The following is a 19,746-nucleotide window of genomic DNA, read 5'->3' as shown; positions in this document are numbered from 1 at the left end:
GATACTTGAAGAAGAGGGGTGTACCATGAGTCTGAAGCACAGGGACAAGTGGGATAGCTCCCCTACCTGTTTCTTCATAAGTGCTGAGCCACTGATCCACCCACGGGGCTGTGGACCATATGACCATTAAGCACTTCTGAAAATCAGATTTTAGGTATTTCAGAATGGACTCACGAAAACAGAGGCAGATAAATGATTGTTTACGAAAATGTAAGTCTTATTGGTAGGAAACAAAGAAGTTAGAAAATGACATGACATTAAAGTCACTCCTTGGGAGACTATTTCATCTACTGATGAAAAACTGTGACAATCACTTCTTTCTTACTTGCTAAGCTTTAGCAGTATTTAGAAATTAATCACACTAAATAATCCAAACACTGTTTATATGGGGCTGAATCTGAACCTTGTTTTCCTCTTGGTGGGAAATTTTCAGATTAGATCTCTGTTTCAGCCATTGCTCAGCAAACTAAATAGTATTTTCCATGATTAAGTACCTGCAAGTTAAACTTCTGGGATGACTGGCAACTCCTTCACTTCAAAACTAAATTCATTGCTTCCTCTTGGTCTGTCAAGCTTTTTATTTTTTCCTTTAATTTCAGGACTGGAAACATTTATGCTTTTAATGACTTCTTCTTGTTGAATGTGTTAGGATAGCGCCAAATTAACCATACCAGGGAATTAAATCCTCTTTTTTCCCCCAAAGCACAAGCCTACAAAGGATGATAAACACTGTCACCTCACTTACAGATCTAAATGCTGACCTTCTGTGCCTTTCCCATGCCAGCACAGCCTAACAAGACTGTGTGTCCCATTAAAGCCACAGCACAGCTGTGGACTGGAAATCCTAGTACACTGGATAGAACCTGTCAGTGGAGGGTACAGGGCGTGACATAGCTCTGCAAACAAAGTGCATAAGGTATTGTGGACTTACAGAGCTTTCCAAGTGGAAACTGAGACAACAAAGCCAATGCCTCCTCCTCTTCCTTGAGTTTTCAGCTCAAGCTGTAGGAAGTTAGAAATCTATCCATCGCTCTCCTGAGCCAGAAAAGCTACAGTCTCCACCTTACCATGCTTTCTTTAGAATAAAAAGCTATTTGAGAAGAGAGACCAACAGTTCAAGGAGTGCAACGCCTGTTGTATTAGCTATTAATAAATGGGCACAATGTTCCTGCTCCAGCAAACTGAATAAAAGCAACACACAAACCTTCAATCCTTACTTTTTATAGGATCTTGGGAATCCCAGGACACATCGGATGCTGCAGACTACTTAGCCTGTCTCCCCAGTAAAGTTCAATTGGCTGCAAAAGTTCCAGCTCTTGCTTTTGAGGCCTTACAGAAAGGACTTATGAAATCAATAGGGCCTTCTCATTGCTTTCATTGGGAGCAGGATCAGCCCACTGCAGAGAAGTTCCTGGGTACCAGAACTCTGAGCTCTGGGCTGTCAGAGCTATGTTGCTTGCAGGGTTTGTTCTGTCCATCTGCTCTGCCTTTCTTTTTAAACACAGCACATGGGCTCGCCTGAAACTCTTTTTCCAGAAACACTTGTATGTCTAGCTTAAGTTGGCTTACCAGATTTAATTTTCTATGCTTTCTACCTCACTGACTTGTGGAATAATTTTGCATTTTTCAGGATAAAAAAGATAGACAGGACCTTAAATTTTTGTGTTGTCAAAAGATACTGTTTGTATTCTTAGCCAGATACACTACGACCTTGAGACAGGGTATACTGCTTGATTTGGTCAATGACGTTAACTGAGTCATTGTAGTTACTGCTGCAGTTTTTGGCTTTGAATAGACCAGAGAAACAGGCAATATCTGTGAGACATTGAGCAGCACAATGAAATTTGTGCACACTATTATTCTCCTTAAGCAACATAGCTGAAACTGGCACCCTGAAATCTGCTAAATTTGGGCTATTTTTTATGCAACAGCTGATTTTGACAGTGTCCTTAGAGGCTGCTTAATTTAGGTTTCACTACATAGGCATATTAATGTTATAGCCTTGGTTAAAGCTGAAGAGCTTGCTCACCCACGATGGGACGGAGCTTTCAGGAAGCACTGCACACCAGCCCAGTTACTGGCAGCAGGTGGGGGACTAGTTTCTGACTACTGCACTTCACAGCCAGGAGTTTATCAGGGAGTGCTACAAGTGGGAAGTTGGTGCCTATGCAATTCTTGGCTTTTGGTCCTTCACAGGTGTGGCAAGTCATTAGGTGACCACACCAGTCCCAGTTCTGGATGGACTTTCTGTCAGTGCTGTTTATATTCTGCCAGCTATGGGATGATTCCTGTGATGTTGAACAAAATTAGAAAAGTGAATGAGGTTTTCATGTTTTTGCTGATGCAGTCATATTTGGACTAAATATAGTGGCTACTATTGTATCTGCAGTAAACATATATTGTCTTCTTTCCCATTAATACAAAGGATAATACTTCTATCCTTTTTACGTCTCCGTACTTACTCTACTGTAAACATGCAGATCTAAAATATACCACAATTCAAACTACTTGGTTACACTGTTTCTCAAAGAGTAAGGTAAGTGCTGCTACTTTTTCTTAAATGTCATGTGATGCTTGTAATTTCCTTGTATTACAATACAAAATTGTACTTCTCTGTAGGCCACCAATTCTTTGAAATTAATTGTATAGCTATTAATGTATAGCTGTCAGTACACAGAAGGAAATTGTGGATGGTTATTCAATGGGATTTACCTGCACTTCAAAAAAGGCTATGAAGTGCAAGATACTGCAAAGTGCTGGTCATATTATATTGTCAACTGTATGTTCACTCGTTTTTACTAGCAGATTGCATTGACCCAGTATCTTTACTAGCTAATTAGCTAATTTTCCTATCATAAAAACATTATTTTCCCAACAGTGGTGAAACTCAGACAGCCAGCATAAGTCAGCCTACTATTGGCAAATTTAATAAATATTACGGACTTTATAAAGATTACTGTGTCTTTTAACAAACAGGAGTATCTTAAATTAACTATCTGAACATATTTATACAATGCTTAGCAGCATATGTAATGGCATATAATGAATATATACATATGTAGTAGAGACTGACCTTCATTTTAAGATTTTGTGAAGCCTGTAGGAATTAGCCAATATAGAGATTGACAAAATGCTTCCTGAAATATAGACAATCTGTCTGCTATGAGTGTCCTGGAAGCTACCTCAAAGGCTAGCCTGCACTATTTTCCATACCACAAGTGTATTTGTGGCCGCAGAAAATGTTCTTTTAAGCATGCAAGGTACTCAGTACCCAAACATGCTTAGTATGTAAGTACATTTACCAGGCATTCACATTGAAAGCCAACAGAATGTCCTTTAGGTAGCAGTATACTCAGAAGCCATACAGCATATAGATTACCTCATGCATGGAACAACCCTAGAAACTGCTTTTCCATCACAGCATATATATACAGACAGAAGGTTGGAAATGAGCCAGACATTGTAAGAACTAAGAGATTATGGTGCAATAAAGTTCAGCCTCTACAGTGCAGCCACCCACATACACAGAAGTCAGGCTATGCACACTGCAAGTGTGTTACTGCCTTGCGTCAAGGAAAGCCTCCTCTAGCTCATGTTTGTTCCCACCTCTTAATGGGACAGTTGAGTATCAGCTCGTTACTTGGAACAACTTCACATATGGTATCCCTAGGGCTGCCAAGGATGACTGAAAATACTGGAAGTGAACAATGGGAGAGACTCAATAATCATCTTCCTTACTCCTCAGACTTGACACAAGCAGGGCTGAGGCATGCAAAAGAACAGCATTTCAAACAGAAGGTCAGCTTCTGCCAGTTTGAGATTTGGTGCATGCTTTTCATGTAACTAAGTTTTTTTCTTGTGCAAAATACATACAGCACAGACTATGCCGCTGTGAACCTTTCCTACTTCACCATTCTTGTGCCTCAGCCTGAACTTTTGTGCCACATGAAGTCTTAGCTCTCTATGCTGAGATTACAAATACAAATATCAATTAGATCAGCTGTGAAATTCCATGTAGCAAGAAGACCTTTGAAAACTAAATCTGCAGACTGATACTCACACGGAATGTAATTCAGTTTGGAAATATTCAGCAAGAATTACTTTAAATGTTGTCATTTACTAAGTAGACACTTATGTTTTAAAAGCTATGTAGGATGTTACTTCACAGGATTGTATTACTGTATTGTGATTCATTTTTAGCAAGCATTTTTAGAGGTTAGCAAGCCTGTGGGAATGGTATGGTCCTATAGACTCCACAGACTGTATGAAAACCTGCTGAAATGATGCTACTTTCTGCCAGCTGATTGGAAGTGAAGCTATCAAGTTTCAGCCCAGCTCCACATGTAACTGGTCCCTAAGTACCACTCCTTCAGATATTCTTGTTTACAATCTCATGAGGAAATTTGGGAGCTGAAGGGCTAGAAATCTGGTAACCTCCTCAGGACAGGGTAGGGAGGTATAAGAAGGAAAGGTATAGCACGAGAGCTTGCACAGGTTTGTTCTATGAACAGAGGACTTCACTCTCCAGGGCTGTCAGATACACCACTTTCTCTAGGAATTCTTTTGAAAATCACATTCACATCCCCTTTTCGCTACCACATGTATTTTCAAAAGGTATTTCTATGTTAAAAGTAGAAACGAGGGAAAAATCCATAGCTCCAAGTATCTGAAATTTTAAACTCTAGGTGAATTTCCAGTTCACATAAATGTTTTGGTCTAAAGTCTCTCAGCCCCCAAATTTGAGCAACCATATGAAAGATGACAAATCTAGAAAAAAACCCAAGCCTTACCTTCTTGTAGAGACTTCTCAGGTCTCTGTACTGCCACATACTATTGAGGACCTGAGATGCTGCTTTCACCACTTTTGGCGAATGCCTGTTACACACAGATATTAAAAAGGGAGAGAGAGAGAGAAAGAAAGAGTGAGAAAGAGACTGTTAAGTACGAGACTCCATTCATCCCAATTTTCAAATACATTGCTATGGATTTAAACCCACAATTAAAATTGTGTTTTAAATGTACTGTAAGATCTTTGGTTGGCATCTTGGAGACCAATTCATTTTCATTCTTAAGCAAGGGCAATACATTATCTCTGTAGTACTAATTATTCAGTGAGGAGCAAAATGTGTGTTCCTCAGCACACTGAGAACAAGGATTCATGCTGAGAGCATAGTAAGAGGAATGGGAGAGGCAGCAATTGGCAAAATTGTTGAGGACCCAACTGGTATTATGTACATCTAAGAAGATGTCCTGGCTACAACTTTTGGCATAAAGGATAAGAAGTTAGAGCCAGAGTTTCCTTCTCTGTAAGCTGCCAAACTTCAACTCATGACAGTGTGCTCAATGCATTAAGCGCCTCTTAGCAGTGGCCAAAAGAAACACTCTAGATGGGTGATGAGCACTGTTTTTGAAGTGCAGAGCCAAGATGCAGAAATACAACTGACTAGAAAAAGTCATGACAAATTTCGTTAGGAATCCAAATTAGGACTTGCATCTTGCTCACACCATTACCCTTTAATGACAGCAATGTAATGTCATGTTGAAAACCATATATAACTTCACATGGACTTTCTCTTCAGAAAGGTTTTGAAAGAAGCTCTAAACTTTTGTTACCATCAGTTGTAGTCATATATTCCTCTTGGGATACGTAACTTTTAAAAAAATCTAAAAAATAAGTATCAGAGAGTATTCAGCTCAGTGAAGAAGGGTCAAATAGAAAAGGACCAGGAAGATAACCCAGCCCATTGAGGAAGCATACACTGTGTGGTTAAGGCCTTGTGCTGTACCAATAATACACATAAAGCAGCAGAGTGCTAGACAACCTTGCAAAGGCCAAAGTCTGGAGTGAGCATTGATGGAGTTTGGGGCAGTCACTGAGGTGATTCATGTTTTACTCAGAAAAGGCACACGGATTGCAAAACCAAAGAGAAACCAGAAAACCAGCAGCATATGCTACTGGTTTGGACAGGAAGTCTCAGGGGTCAGGCTCTGGTGCATCCCGTGACCTCTGAGAAGGACCACTGGTAGGCTGATACTCAAGCTGGTAAAGCAACGTTCATGACACAACTGATTCCATTACCTTACACAGTATTTTCCTAGTAATTTATTTGGTGTTTTTTTTCCCTTTTCTTCCATTTCTCACCCAGAGTACAGCAGTAGGTGGGTAACTGGTGAATAAACAGGAATTTGATAAACCCTTTCAAGCATTATTGTTTTTATCGTACTCCCAGCTGTACTGCCTAGTGGGGTGCTGGTAGCAGGAAGTAACCAGGAAAATAACTGTGCCAGCCATAGTGTGAGTAGTGAGGAGAAAAAGGAACTATGCGAAGCCAATATGGGCTTGGCCAATATGACCTTATGAACACCAGTTCTCTCGTGCTGTCATACAGGGAAAGCGCTCAAGCTCTGGGCATGTTCCAAAGGCTAGCGGGGCCAGCCCCACACTCCTGGCACTGATACATACCAGGATGCCCGGCCAGGCTAGTATCCTGCACTTGTAGAAGCAGACGCTTCATACTGGACAAGACAAATTCATACTGTAGTGTTTTACTGTATTAAACTGAGCATGCCAGAATTTCCTATCAGTCCAACAACCAGCAATTCTGATTTTTAAACAATGGATTACCTATAAGAAACCAAACGAAAGCAATGGTGCACAACACTAACATTTCTGAAAGTTGAAAATGAAACTTTCATTTAAGATAAGCATTTGTAGCCCTGTGAGTTGACAGGTTTTCTTGTTCTAGGACTCTGTAACCTGTAACAGTAATAACACAGGACTGCAACTCAAAGTACTTGAGAGGAGGGACAAGTATCATGATTTGGGAGGGCATTTTGGAATTACTCAACGCTACATGGGCTAAATACTTTCATTCAACATAGATACGTCTTTCACAATTATGAGGGATACTTAGACAGGGAATTATACCCTTCGATCCTCCAAAAACTGCCTGTGATACTTTGACAATTTCAGACTTAACAAGTGTTTATAATCTCTACCAGATAATGAGCAGGTAGACAAATGCATTATTCTGAGGAAAGACACGTTCAACTTAAGAGAAATGGATATGAACCTGCTTGCAATATCAGTACATTCGATCTAGAAAATATAAATAAAAAATTTAAATAGATCTAATCATAATAAAAATGCAAATGCAAATAAATTGGCAGAGCATGGGGAGCTCCCACAACTGGAATTGCGTACTTTGTTACGCTACTTCTTTTTACCCCTTACAATTAAAATGTGAGAATGTTTCAATAATGAATTTGGTATGAAAAGAAAAAGGTGACAATAGAGGAAAAGAAATGTGATTAAATTATACTGGCAATGCTCTGATCACATAGGCGAGCATAAGTTCTCATACCAAATGGAGGGTGCATAAATCTTTCCTTCAGGTTGTGGCCTGGCTTTGTGGGGCTCTTTTAGAGCTCTGGTGCTGCAGTAGGCTGTGTGATGACAGCTTCGAGTAGGTGGACTGATGGGTTTTGTACACTACAGTGAAGGCTTTTTGTTTTCAAACTGCCATAGTCCCATTGCACTATACTTCTGCAGGTTGACAAATATGAGAATCAGGCTATCTGTTTTAGGCAAAAGAAGGATAAAGAGTGAACTCTTCATGAAGAGTGCGGACATAGGAAAACAGACAAGATGAAACCATAGCTGCTCTGAAAATGTCACAGTTGTGTGTAAGATTTTTGCATGTTTTGGTGCCTCACAAAGTAGCCTGCAGGTATCCTAATGCTCTCTCAGAAGCAAGGTGTTGGGAAAATCCATGGACCCATGCTTCTACTATGCCCCATCTTACCAGCAAGCCGGTGGCAGAGAAAAGGGTGCTGTGAAGAGGGACAGTGACTTTTACATTCTTCATTCCCAAAGCAAGAGGAGCAGTAACAGAACTATGGTGAGGTCCCTTCCTTTCACAGGATCCCTCCACCTGCACGTCGCCCCTTCTGCAAGGTACAATCCAACAGCTCTGGTACCTAATGTTTTTTCAGGATCTTCTGGAAGTGCTTAGAGGTAGCGGTTACTGTAGATAATTACTCTTCCTTAAACTGCACATGCAGCGCACTCCGTGCCCTGCTGATGGTACGTCAAAAATAAACCACAGCAGAGACTTTTGCTATTGGTATTGTCTGTTTCTTGTCACCTTTCACACTGGGCATACGATTTCTGATGAAACTAAAGTATTCAACTCACGATTGCACAGAGGAGGCAAACACATTCAGGACTAGTAATAACTACTGGAGATGTTAAAAAAGGTGCAAGGTGATTTGCAAAACATACTTGTCTCCTTTACTCTTAGATATGCCAACCAGTTTCTCAATGCCGCCTGCGTCTCGTAAGGCCTTGGCATTCTCCATGTTTTTAGTGATGACTTCATGCAGAGTGCAGCAAATGGCAGTAACGGTGTCATCAGACATGGCCTTGCTTGCTGAGCTGTTGCTGTTGTTAGCGCCTGGCAGTCGGTGGACCAGATCCCTCATGGCATACTTGCCTTTGTTGAAAGAAAATGAAGGGAGAATTCAGAAGATACAGCAATAAAGGGTGACGGAGAAGTAGTACAGGGAAAACACGCAAGACTATTAGCACCATTTCCATCATTGCACGTAATCGGCTACTGATACTATTTCGGAGCAAGCCACATTTATACGATTGCACATTCAAGCATTTCACACATTAGGGACTCGGTTAATATTTCCATATTACATCAGTTGGAGACTTTGGATATGGGCTACATCATGCCCTTAGGAGAATGAAATGATGATAGTAAAGGTCAAGTATATGTATAAAGATAATCTGAATACCACAACTTACAGAACTTGGCAAGTCCTCATCTCCCACCACACAACTCATAATTCAAGTTACTATAAATAAAATGTGCATCCGTTCTTAAAAACACTACAGTGAATGAAAAGGCAGTGATGTTGTTATTTGTGAACAAGTCTTCTCTGAAGGACCAGTTTCACTGTACAAAGTTAATTCTATACTATATACACTAATTTAACTAGGTTTATTAGTATTTCTATGACTTTATTGCTTATTCAGTGCTCAGAGATGACACTGCACTCTTCCACACATCCTTAGTTGTATGCATGGTACTGACCAGAAAGGAAGCCTTTCTGAAATCTATTCCTGTACGATATTTTGAGATTATTTTATATAACACTAACTTCCGGAACTTAAAATCTCCTAAAATGAAAGGCGCAATGAATTTTTAATATGGTCACATTGAACTGAAGACATGAAAAAGAAATGATGTTGGTTATTATAACTTTTTTCATGTTTAAATGAACAAAGATATTTTTTTTTCAAAATTGCACCTGAAAGTCATATAGTGCTTGTGAAAATAATACAAGAGCAGCTTCTGAGAATTTATATGTATGTATAGTATAAATGTAAATATATATAAATGTAGGGCAGGGTTAGCACCGGCACCGATCTAGAAGAAGCCTCACACCCATTCTAGAGGGTCACTATTATGGTAAAATAGCAGCTCAGTCATTCAACGTGATGAAGACAAGATCAGAGAGGGCGAAGGCCTGATGAAGTAGTTGCTGAGGTCAGTGAAACAACTCTGAATCACCTTCAGTGCAGCTGTACTAGGAATTTGCATACAGCAATCACCATGAGAGTGTATCATGCAGGATGAAAAGGATAGGAAAATTGGAAAAAATAAATATAATTAGTAATCTAATCTACATCACATTTTATGAATGAAATAATCAGGTATGATTATTGTATATAATATAATTTAATGAGATTTTTTGATAACTTAAAAAAGTTCTGATCAATTAGTATTTATGAGTATTTATTATAAATCTTATTTCTGAATTCATAAATTCAGTTGTGTGTGTCCATATTTGAAAGAAGAGGTAAGAGGAAAATCACAGCTTTTAACTATTGGATGCTAAATTATTTTTATTTCTCACAATTTTGCCTGCTGTGGTAGAAATACAGCCAGTCATTTGGAACAGAATATTCATAGTACAGATAAAAACTAAAATCTCCATACTGAATTGTTAAACTTAAAGGTTATCAAATAGATTTTGTGGTAATGTGAGATCTTAGAAACTACTCACTCTATATCATGTAAAAACATTCTTGATTATAAAAAGCATAACATTACCAACAAAATGTGTGCAGTAGGATTTGAATCTTACGAGTGTCCTGCAATATAAATACAAATCTTGTCCTCAAACATTTTTATTTCTTTGCACGTAATATTTAATTGGTCGTTTGCGTTATTAGCTTTTCAGCAATATTATTAATGTCAGATGTAGTGCAGATATTAACACCACTTTCTCTTTCAGAAATGGTTTGTTTGAGCAAACTGAAAATCTTTTTTTCCCCTACACATATATGAAACACCATTCAAGAACAGCCTGTATATCTGCATCTGTTTGTTCCTTGTAACATGACCACATTAATAGTTGCTTATCACTTACAGTGATTACTTCAGTCTGTAGCATAGAGTAAATAAAGCTTATGTATCAAAAAAATAAAATTAACCATGATTTGCTGTAGCTTTTACTCTTCTAATGCAGTGTCCGCCTCAGGTCAGGAGTAAGTACAAGTAGATAAATCAGATCAGTGAGACACTCTGCTTTACTCTGTACACACATCCAGAACAGACCGATGTTCCTTTTTTCTTTCGTACCTCACTTAAAGCGCAATGGAGCGTCTCACTGTCTCAGTCCTCTGGTGGAACCAGATGACAGTGATCATTCTGTTAGCAGCCAAAGACTGTGTCCCATAGCTCTGGGTGTAAGGAAATCTGGATGGCTGCCCAAGCAGATTTGGAACTGGCACAGTATTCCAGGCAATAGTATTCATGCCAGTACACATGCCTAGACACACAAGATGCTTCTTACAGTAAATAAAGGCTTTGGAGCTATCAGGAAAAGCTCAGTAGGAAAACTAACATAAACACAATCAAGCACGGTATAAGCATTCTGGACATGTCAATGCTCAACAGTTCTAACATCTCTGCTGTGCACACACTTAAGTTAGGCATGAGAAGATCAAATCAGTATTAGATACTTCAAAACAGTAAACCAGGCTTTTTATAGATCATGTGTAGCAGTGGGACAGCACAGCATCCCTTATTCTGAGCGGCTGTGGTAATTCCAGCTTAATAATACTATTCAATTCTTAATCAGTTGCATACTTAAACTAAGATATATTCTGGGTGGTTTTGTTTGTTTTTTTTTTTTTTTTTTTTTTTTCCTAAGAATTGCATCAAATTTAACCTTTGGATAGAAAGTGCCAGAAGACTCACAGTGCACATTTTGTAGACCTAAAATCTAGTCAGCGCATTGCAGCTGTGCAAGCTGGTGTCCAGTTTGGAGACCCCCCTGTCAGAACCTGTAAGGACAATGCCAGGCCCCTAGTCCTGCCAGGTGCTCCCCGTGAGGGAGCCGGGCTGCCTCCCGCCTGCCCTGTCCCCCAGGGCAGCGAAAGCCAGAGCTGCCACCTCCAACAGAGCTGCTCACGCAGGCAGGTGAAGCAGCTGACTGCACAGACCTCGCCGGTCAAACTGTCCTTCCAGAGGTTCATCAGAAAAAGGTGGCACACCAGCTGGAAGAACAGGGGAGTGGCTGGGCTATAGGGTTGATCTAAGCCACCGTTTACATGGTCTCAAAATCTATTACCAAGTGTAACTGTTAACATATTTTCTGTGGTTTTAGTACTTCGAACACTTTGTTAGCTATTTGAAAATATATTTGGGATGAGAAAAACCCCTGCCTTAGCCTTAAAAAATGTGTCATTAGTTTAATTTAATTCAAAACATAGGAACTTATATTGAAAAAGCAGTAAGTTTGCTTTAATATAGAGTTAAGTCATGAAAGTTAAAAGTTAAGGACTATTCTTTGTACTGTAGAAAACATTTCACAGTAACTGGCTTGCATTCCTAAAATTATACATAGTTAATAAAGTACTGTGTTATATTCACAGAAAAAAATTCAGGCATCAGTTAACTTCTCTTAGTTATTTTCCTGCTGCTTTACAATAGGCATGAAGGAGAGAAGAGTCATGTTTTTTAGCATTAACTACAGAAGAAATCCTACTCTAGAGTGGTGTAAATGTTGAGTAATGGCAATGAAAGCACAGCTACTGCTACATCAGCCCAACACGGCTGACAACACATGCGATCCGTGACTTTTGCATTAGTGTTTGTTACAATCTGCAGAGCGTTTGCATTTAGAATTACTTTTTTGACGTTAAGAACCTCTGCTGAAAGCAGACTGAAACGTATAATGGAAACTAGTCTTGTAATGTCAGCAAAGTTTTATCTAGCACTACCAGTAGGAAGGCTGGGGAATTCAACTTGCAGCTGAAGAAGTCTCCCTCAGCTGAGGAAGTGAGAACTGATGAGGGTCCTGGGAAGAGAGGAGGATGTGTGTGACAATGATATTAAAAATAAATAGCATTGTTAATTTTCGTTAGGGTTCATACAGAACTGCTTTGATCTACAAATAAATTGATTTTTTATTTGAGCAACATTTCACATTATAAGACCCAAAACTGATTTGATGCTTTTAAAGAGGATTTACGTAATATGATTAAAAAGAACCACCAGCTTGACAAGGAAAAAAGAAATCATATTTATTTGTTCCATTTCACTCATAAAGGAAGGCAGACAGACATTAAATAGCCATAATTTGGGGGTGGTGTCACAGGAAAGGGGTTGTCCTGTAGGTGTTTGGGACAGCATTTTTCTGACACTATATATTTTGAAGTTATTTTTCTAAGATAAGACTTTTGTCACTGTTTCATATTGACAGCAGGATTCATCTATCACCGTACACTAAGTCTTTGACTGTAAGATGATAAGGTTTGCTAAACATTTCTTACTAAACATTTCAACAATGCAGATTTATCGTCTTTTCCTTTGCATGATAAAGTCTCATTAGCACCTTAGCGCATGCCTCTGTTACTTAATTCAGGAAACATTTTCCTTCATAGGAGCAAACTGACAGCTGTCCTAAGAAAGATTCTGCCTTCAGAGCAAAACCGTAGAACAAACTACTCTTCTGGTAGATTTAACAGGAGCAAAATCATCACAGATAAGGTTCCACTTCTGGAAATATTTCCCTACTATTGCCTTGAGACAAATTCACTGCTGGTGTAACCCCATTGACTTCATTTCCATTTTCACTCATCTCTGAAAAATGACTTTGACACATTGGCACATTTATTAAATAGTTGTGGCATGGTTCCTAGTTTGAGAGAACAAGACTAGGAAAATTACACTATTGAAAACACAAGAAACCTCAAACAGATATTAATTATAACTAAGAACCCTGTCCTAGAGGTAGAGCTTGCTCTAATAAAAGTAATACATCACCTTCCCCCCATCCTCAAAGATACCCATTAATTCACATTGTGTAGCTAGATAATATAAAAATAGCAAAATGCCACCATATTTTGTTGTACTGATACAGATATCCTATTCCAGAACTACTGGTGTCTGTATGTCACAATATATGTGAATTTTGTTCTCTTGGTTCTAACATGTGCGCTCCACTTAAATTTCCAGATATACATGTTCTCGTGCATTTTCATCATCCTTGTGTGTTTTTAAGACCATTCAACTTCAGCATTTCACAGCCTTTTTGGAAAGAATATTACTGGCAGAGCTTTTATTATTAGTTTCAATCACTATCTAATAAATGTGCCAAAACTGTCTATTTAATTCAGGTGGAACAAATTTTGATCTTGAGTCAGTGTATTTCAACTGATAGTCTAATAAATTAGAGTGTATTCATCACATGATAGCAGTGGCAGAAATACCACTTCTGTATTTGATAAAGAGTGAATATGTGCACCATGCTTTCTCTTGTCAGATACTGTTTTTTTAGGGTGTAACTGATAATCGCTATTGGTACTAGGGTAGCATCTGAAAGTGCCCCTTAGAGTCCAGATGTCATTGTACCAGAGGAACCCCGTCCCTTCTCTGAACACTGGAAATCTTCAGTACACACTGAGATGCAAGAGTGGGGTGTAAGAGCCCACAAAAAATGACTATGCTTAGTACAATATGTAGCGAACTCTGGACTCGGACTGCCTAGGCAGTAGAAGGCTTTTTGTAGGCATCAGAGAAGCAATGAATCCCATGTGACTTAAGAGGGTAAAGGTTTGTTAGTTTTCATAGGGAGATTTTTTTCTGCCACTGAAACACTTGAGTGGGAAAAACTACCCCGAATTTTAAAGGCAAAATATGTTAAGAAGTAAGAAGTGCTGTCAGACTGGGTCTTAGAGCCAGACACATGTCATTTTTTGTGGGACAGAGGAGGAAGCAAACCGAAGAAGATGAAACAGGGTAATGCCAGAGCTGTTGGGCCACCAGCAAAGTTAGCGGATGGAAGGAGACAAAGTTATATTTTTGAAAGCAAGAAAGGCTGTAGTACTGAGGTTGAGAGGCACTTGTCCATGTGAGTAGATGATTACTCCTCAGACTTTAGAGAGCACCAGGAAAGGTGTAGGTAAGTCAAGAACAAGAAATAATCTACCTGACGTGGCAATGTTGGTTTATAAAGGAGGACCCCTATTTCAGAACACAGAGCAGTACAAACTGAAATAAGGGTCATTAGCCACCCCAAAGTTTAATGCCCTCTCACTCAGCACTGAATGACGTGACTGCCTCCAGACAGGCTTTCCACCACGACCACTGAGCCAGTGACTTTGCTATCTACCCCCATCCATAATACATAGTCTCTAGCATTGCGGACTACAGCCTACACTGCATGTGAAGGAACTATAAGTCACAACAGTTTGTATACAGCAACCCTCTCTTCCCTTTGCTTGGTGACTTCTGGTTTGACATGACTTAAGCTGTTGACAGGGCAGATTTATGCAACTCAAATGCAGTGGCTACTGTCAAACCCACATGGCCTGACCAGTGCTAGCTAATGGTCTGTGATGTTGCTCATCACAGTAGATCAGTTTCAAGTTCGTAAGACCACTGTGCATGAAGTAGTATTGGATGAGGAAAATGGAAACAACCTGAGCAGTAGGATTGAAAAGCATGCACCTAAAAAGCATGGGCCCCACCACTTGGAGCAAGTGTCAGAGAACAGAGGATTTTGGATCAGTTCGGGATTTTGGTGTAAAAGGAAAGCTAAATCCATTTTTTTAGACATTTAGGGGGCAATTCATGTGTCTAAACATAGGGGGCTAACGCAGTTTCAAATGCCCTTAGATACCTGAAATCCCTGCACAAAGTTACTAGACCTATGGAAGATACACAGCCTTCTGGAAAAGCAGCTGAAGGCAAGGTAGGATGCCCTACGGTCTTTAATGTTTAAGCACCTGAATCTCACTCCCAGTGTTTGGCCAAAAATGTTTTTTTAGGTACCCAAGTCCTTTTACTTCTTCTGTTAGGCATGTGCACAAACATTTGTAATCTCTAGCACTTCAGAGTAAATGCATATGAAGACATTTCACTACATAATGTTAATTGACTACAGTATTGCAATTATCCCTATCCGAAAAACTATAATCTCAATTCAATCATTTGTAAGGGAATAAGCGATGAGTTAACTTAGACTGGTTTGAGTAAGCACCTCAAAACTAATGGGCTGGAGCCACTGCTTTAGCTGCTTCACATTAAGCCTAGCCTGCCAATTAAGTTGGGATAATGAGTGCTTTGAGCTAGAGAACAATGCCTGTTTTCACCTCCTTGCAGGTTTATTTGAACTTAAATTTTAAGACTCTGTGGAGATAAATTATTTTGGAGAAGACAGAAAGAATAAAAAATGTTACACACGCATGCCCTCCTGTGCCCCCAAGCACCCAGGTGCACTTTGCCGACGGCTGCTGAGACAGAACAAAAGATCGGGTGGAGGTCTCAGATTCCCTCTTCCCCTCAGAAAAATGATACATATTTTTCACTTTTCCACCACCTCTGATGACAGGCAGCAAGATTTCAAGATATAAGATTGGTATTCAGAATGGACCACGACAAAGAGGAACAATATCTTCCCTGATGCTTTGTATGTGACGTGCCATTCATTGGTTTTCTTTTTCTAAAATCTTTTTTATCAAGAATAAATTCAGCCATAGGTAGTGTAGCATATAAAGCCCTACAGGGAGCAGGAATAGTCATCTTTTACCGTTTCAGGGAAGAAACCCTCAAACTTTCATAGAGAGATGAAAGTATGTGAACCACCAATATCTGTGTTGGCAATGTCAATTGAGATTTGCTTGTAAAAGAATCAAATATCTAGAAGATTAACCAATATAGGAGCTTTTATCTTTTTAAAAAGATTAAAATTGCTTGTTCTCTATTTTGCAAGAGAAAGGTATGGCACAAGGAGAACTACAAATGACAAAGGGCACAGCCATACCAGGGGTGGAAGAGCAGTATGTATAGAATCTAGTAGCACTGGACAAAGACAAAAGAGAAGTATTTTGGTATTTTTCGCCCTGAACATGCCATGGGAAATGACAACTGGGTGCAATGCAATCACTGCTTTTCAGCAAATTGCCTTCTCAGATCCATGATCCTTCGGAGGTTTTCTTTCCTGTAGCAGCATTTTAATCCAGCCACCTCTCTCCTTCAGTTTCTCTGCTTCCAGAAACGTAACTTTTCCATTTCATGTATTTCCTGCCTCCCTCTGGCTGATCATTTTTCTTGCTTTCAGCTCACCTTCTCAGGGCTGCCCCCTGTCCCCTCTATTACATGACTGATGTTTTTTCTTCCTTGAGCTGTACCCCCTCAGCCCTTTGGGTCTTAACCGCTAAGCTTTCATGTTCCTTCGCCATCTCTTGCCTATCTGATATTTAAGTGTATATCTCTGCATCTGCCCTGTCTGCCAAGTTTTTCCATTCTCTCCTCATATTGGTTTAAACACCTTCAGTTTGATGCTCAGTTAGATCCTGTTTTTGTCACATCCCTGCATGCCCATGACGCTTCCCCAGGCTCCTGCTCTTTAATGTTCTGAACCTGTCGTGGTTTAACCCCAGCTGGCAACTAAGCCCCACACAGCTGCTCGCTCACCCCCGCTCCGGTGGGATGGGGGAGAGAATTGGAAGAGCAAAAGTGAGAAAACTCGTGGGTTGAGATAAAGACAGGTTAATCGGGAAAGCAAAAGCTGCACACACAAACAAAGTAAAGTAAGGAATTCATTCACTGCTTCCCATGGGCAGGCAGGTGTTCAGCCATCTCCAGGAAAGCAGGGCTCCATCACACGTAACGGTTACTTGGGAAGACAAACGCCATCACTCCAAACGTCCCCTCTTCCTTCCTCTTCCCCAGCTTTATATACTGAGCATGACACCATAAGGTATGGGAAGCCCTTTGGCCAGTTTGGGTCAGCTGTCCCAGCTGTGCCCCCTCCCAGCTTCCTGTGCACCTGGCAGAGCATGGGAAGCTGAAAAGTCCTTCATTTAGTATAAGCACTATAAAAAGAAATTTTAGCTAGCTTACAAGCATAGATTTTAGACTTGAAAACACTGGTGTATTTAAAAGCTATTGCTTTTATACTACTTTTGTTGTCTCTCTTATATATCTCAATTCCATAGACAGCGATCTATTTAATCTACTGTTACGCCTAATACTGATTTTACTCCTCTCTCAATGGAATACCTTCATATTCTGCATTTCTCTCACACAGCAAGACTGCAGATATTCAGGCTTTATATTAGCAGTTGTCTTAAGACCTAGAGATTAAAGAACTTCCAGGGCTCTTTAGTTGGCCATAAACTGTTAATTCATACAGCATATCTGTCCCAACACGTGCTTTAAAGGCTAGATCTACGTCTACGCTTTGCATGCAGAAGCACTTCAGCTGGCTCCATCGGAGCTAATGCCAAAACTAGAGCAGCGTATTGAGACCCTGCCGTACATCTCTGCCTCTTTCATCTGACTTAGTTGCCAAAATTGCTGCCTTTTTGGCAATTGCCATGGGATGCATGCTGCCACAGAAAAGTGCATTTCTGGAGAAACTAGCTCTCCTTTGGGGAATTAGATGTTTGCAGCAGAATAGCCAGAAAACTAGTACAGAAATGGATTTATGGGTACCACGGCCAAATGGAGTTTCTGTTTCTTAACAGCACCTCTCACCCAGCATAGTGGATGGCTTCTATTTTGAGTGTTAATCCATGTATCAGCTGAGCAATCTCTATCCCTTCTCATGCTGGAGAGGCAACCTGACCATCAAAACACAGGCAGCCCAACTCAGGGTGCGTTCTTTGACTTGCAACCTGGTTTTGGAAGATGAATTTGGGAAGAGGTGTAAGTGTAAATTGTTGACTGTCTCATCGACACTGGGACTATAAAAATGAGTCAGTTCAAGTCCAGCTTGACCTGCCTCATTATCTGTTGACCTGATACGCCAAACAACTACTGGGTCCACAGGAGGAAAAAAATCTCCACCAGTAAGCTTCTATTTGTCACCCTCAGCAGCAAAGGAAGCAGCATTTTTTAAGGTAAACTGTCACAAACCCACATATATTGCTGCTCTAATGTTGTTGCCCTCTCCTGGCCAGAAAAAAGCATTTGGGGTGGTGGCTTTGGCTGTCTCCCTTGCCGTCTTAGCTTTGGTAGGTTGGCTGGGAAGAAAAATGACAGACCCAGGCTTTATTGTTCTTGGATCCAAGGAATTTGATCTTGCATGCTTGGGTTTTATATCCAGAATGGATGGAGTCCATGTGGGCAATCACTCAAATAATTTCCTTTTAAATTCATTTTGTTTACATTTCCTGCCAGGTATACAAACTAGAAAAAGCACGGAAAGGAGTTGTTAGCCTACCTATTGACCCAGGTAGTGCAAATATATCTAATTAATCAAGCCCTTTACACACCAACAGATTTATTTCTTGTTGAGACTGCACTGTCATCTTTCCTTTCATCTTTCCACTTGCCCAAGGTAAAAAAGATTCTGCAAAGGGAAGTGATTACTCAGTTTAATTGCTGCAGGCTAAGTTTTCTGATTACTGGAGCTGGTTTTAGTCCCTTGCTATCCTCTTCCCTGCTCCCTGCAGAGAATAGAGCTTTTGGAAGGCTGAATTTTAAAAAATATAGTCGTTTAATCAATGTTATGATTAATCAGTGTTTCTAAAGTGCTTTGAAGAGGAAAAGTGCTATATGAGGGTTGAGTGGAATTTTAGTTTTATCTGTATTATTTTCTGAGATAGGATAATATTTTGTTAATAGTCTGATTCAAGGGACTTTAAATTAGGCCATAATGAAGAAATAAGAATGTAATCTATTTTTGGAGAAATAAGTTTAGGCTTCAAGATCTATGCCCTGATCAAACACCCACTGAAATTAATGAGCCTGTCTACCAATGTCAGAAGGTATTAAATTGGATTCATAAAGAAGTAGCTTTTCTACTTTGGTTTTTACTTTGTGACCAAAACAGAACAAGATTCTGACAGGAAACTGATGTAGCCAGAGTGAATTGCAACTAGACATTATCCTGCTTCAACTGTCCATCAAGCAATTGCTATTTATTTGCTACTATTTTTCTTCTTCTTCACTTGTGCTATATTGCCTGAAACTAATGAACAAATCTGTTCCCATTGTATGGTCTGAAAGACTGATTATTTTTGCATGCTTTTATACACAGTTACGGCAATATCATGGTGAAATGTATAAAAATTCTTATGTTTGGAGATGTACATTAAAATATTAAGAGAAATAAAACCAAAATGGATCCTCATGATACATTCTGTTATTAAAGATTAAATAAGATGCATAGATGTAAATGTGTTAGCTCAATAAATATAAATCTTGGTAA

At 39.7% G+C, this 19,746-nt stretch overlaps 1 protein-coding gene across 1 annotated transcript in view; it reads right to left on the bottom strand.

The window, feature by feature from the left end:
* CTNND2 (catenin delta 2) overlaps positions 1 to 19,746 on the bottom strand; it is a 566,347-nt gene that overhangs the window by 30,964 nt on the left and 515,637 nt on the right. The window contains exons 16-17 of the mRNA XM_075495646.1: positions 8,285 to 8,495; positions 4,791 to 4,875 (exon numbers count right to left, since the gene is read on the bottom strand). Coding sequence (XP_075351761.1) covers positions 4,791 to 4,875; positions 8,285 to 8,495 — 296 coding nt within the window. The remainder of the gene's footprint in view (positions 1 to 4,790; positions 4,876 to 8,284; positions 8,496 to 19,746) is intronic.

Source organism: Mycteria americana, chromosome 2 (genome assembly GCF_035582795.1).
Source record: "Mycteria americana isolate JAX WOST 10 ecotype Jacksonville Zoo and Gardens chromosome 2, USCA_MyAme_1.0, whole genome shotgun sequence".
NCBI lineage: Eukaryota > Metazoa > Chordata > Aves > Ciconiiformes > Ciconiidae > Mycteria > Mycteria americana.
Note: the sequence above shows the minus strand (reverse complement) of the source record. Positions and strands in the feature narration are given on the sequence as shown.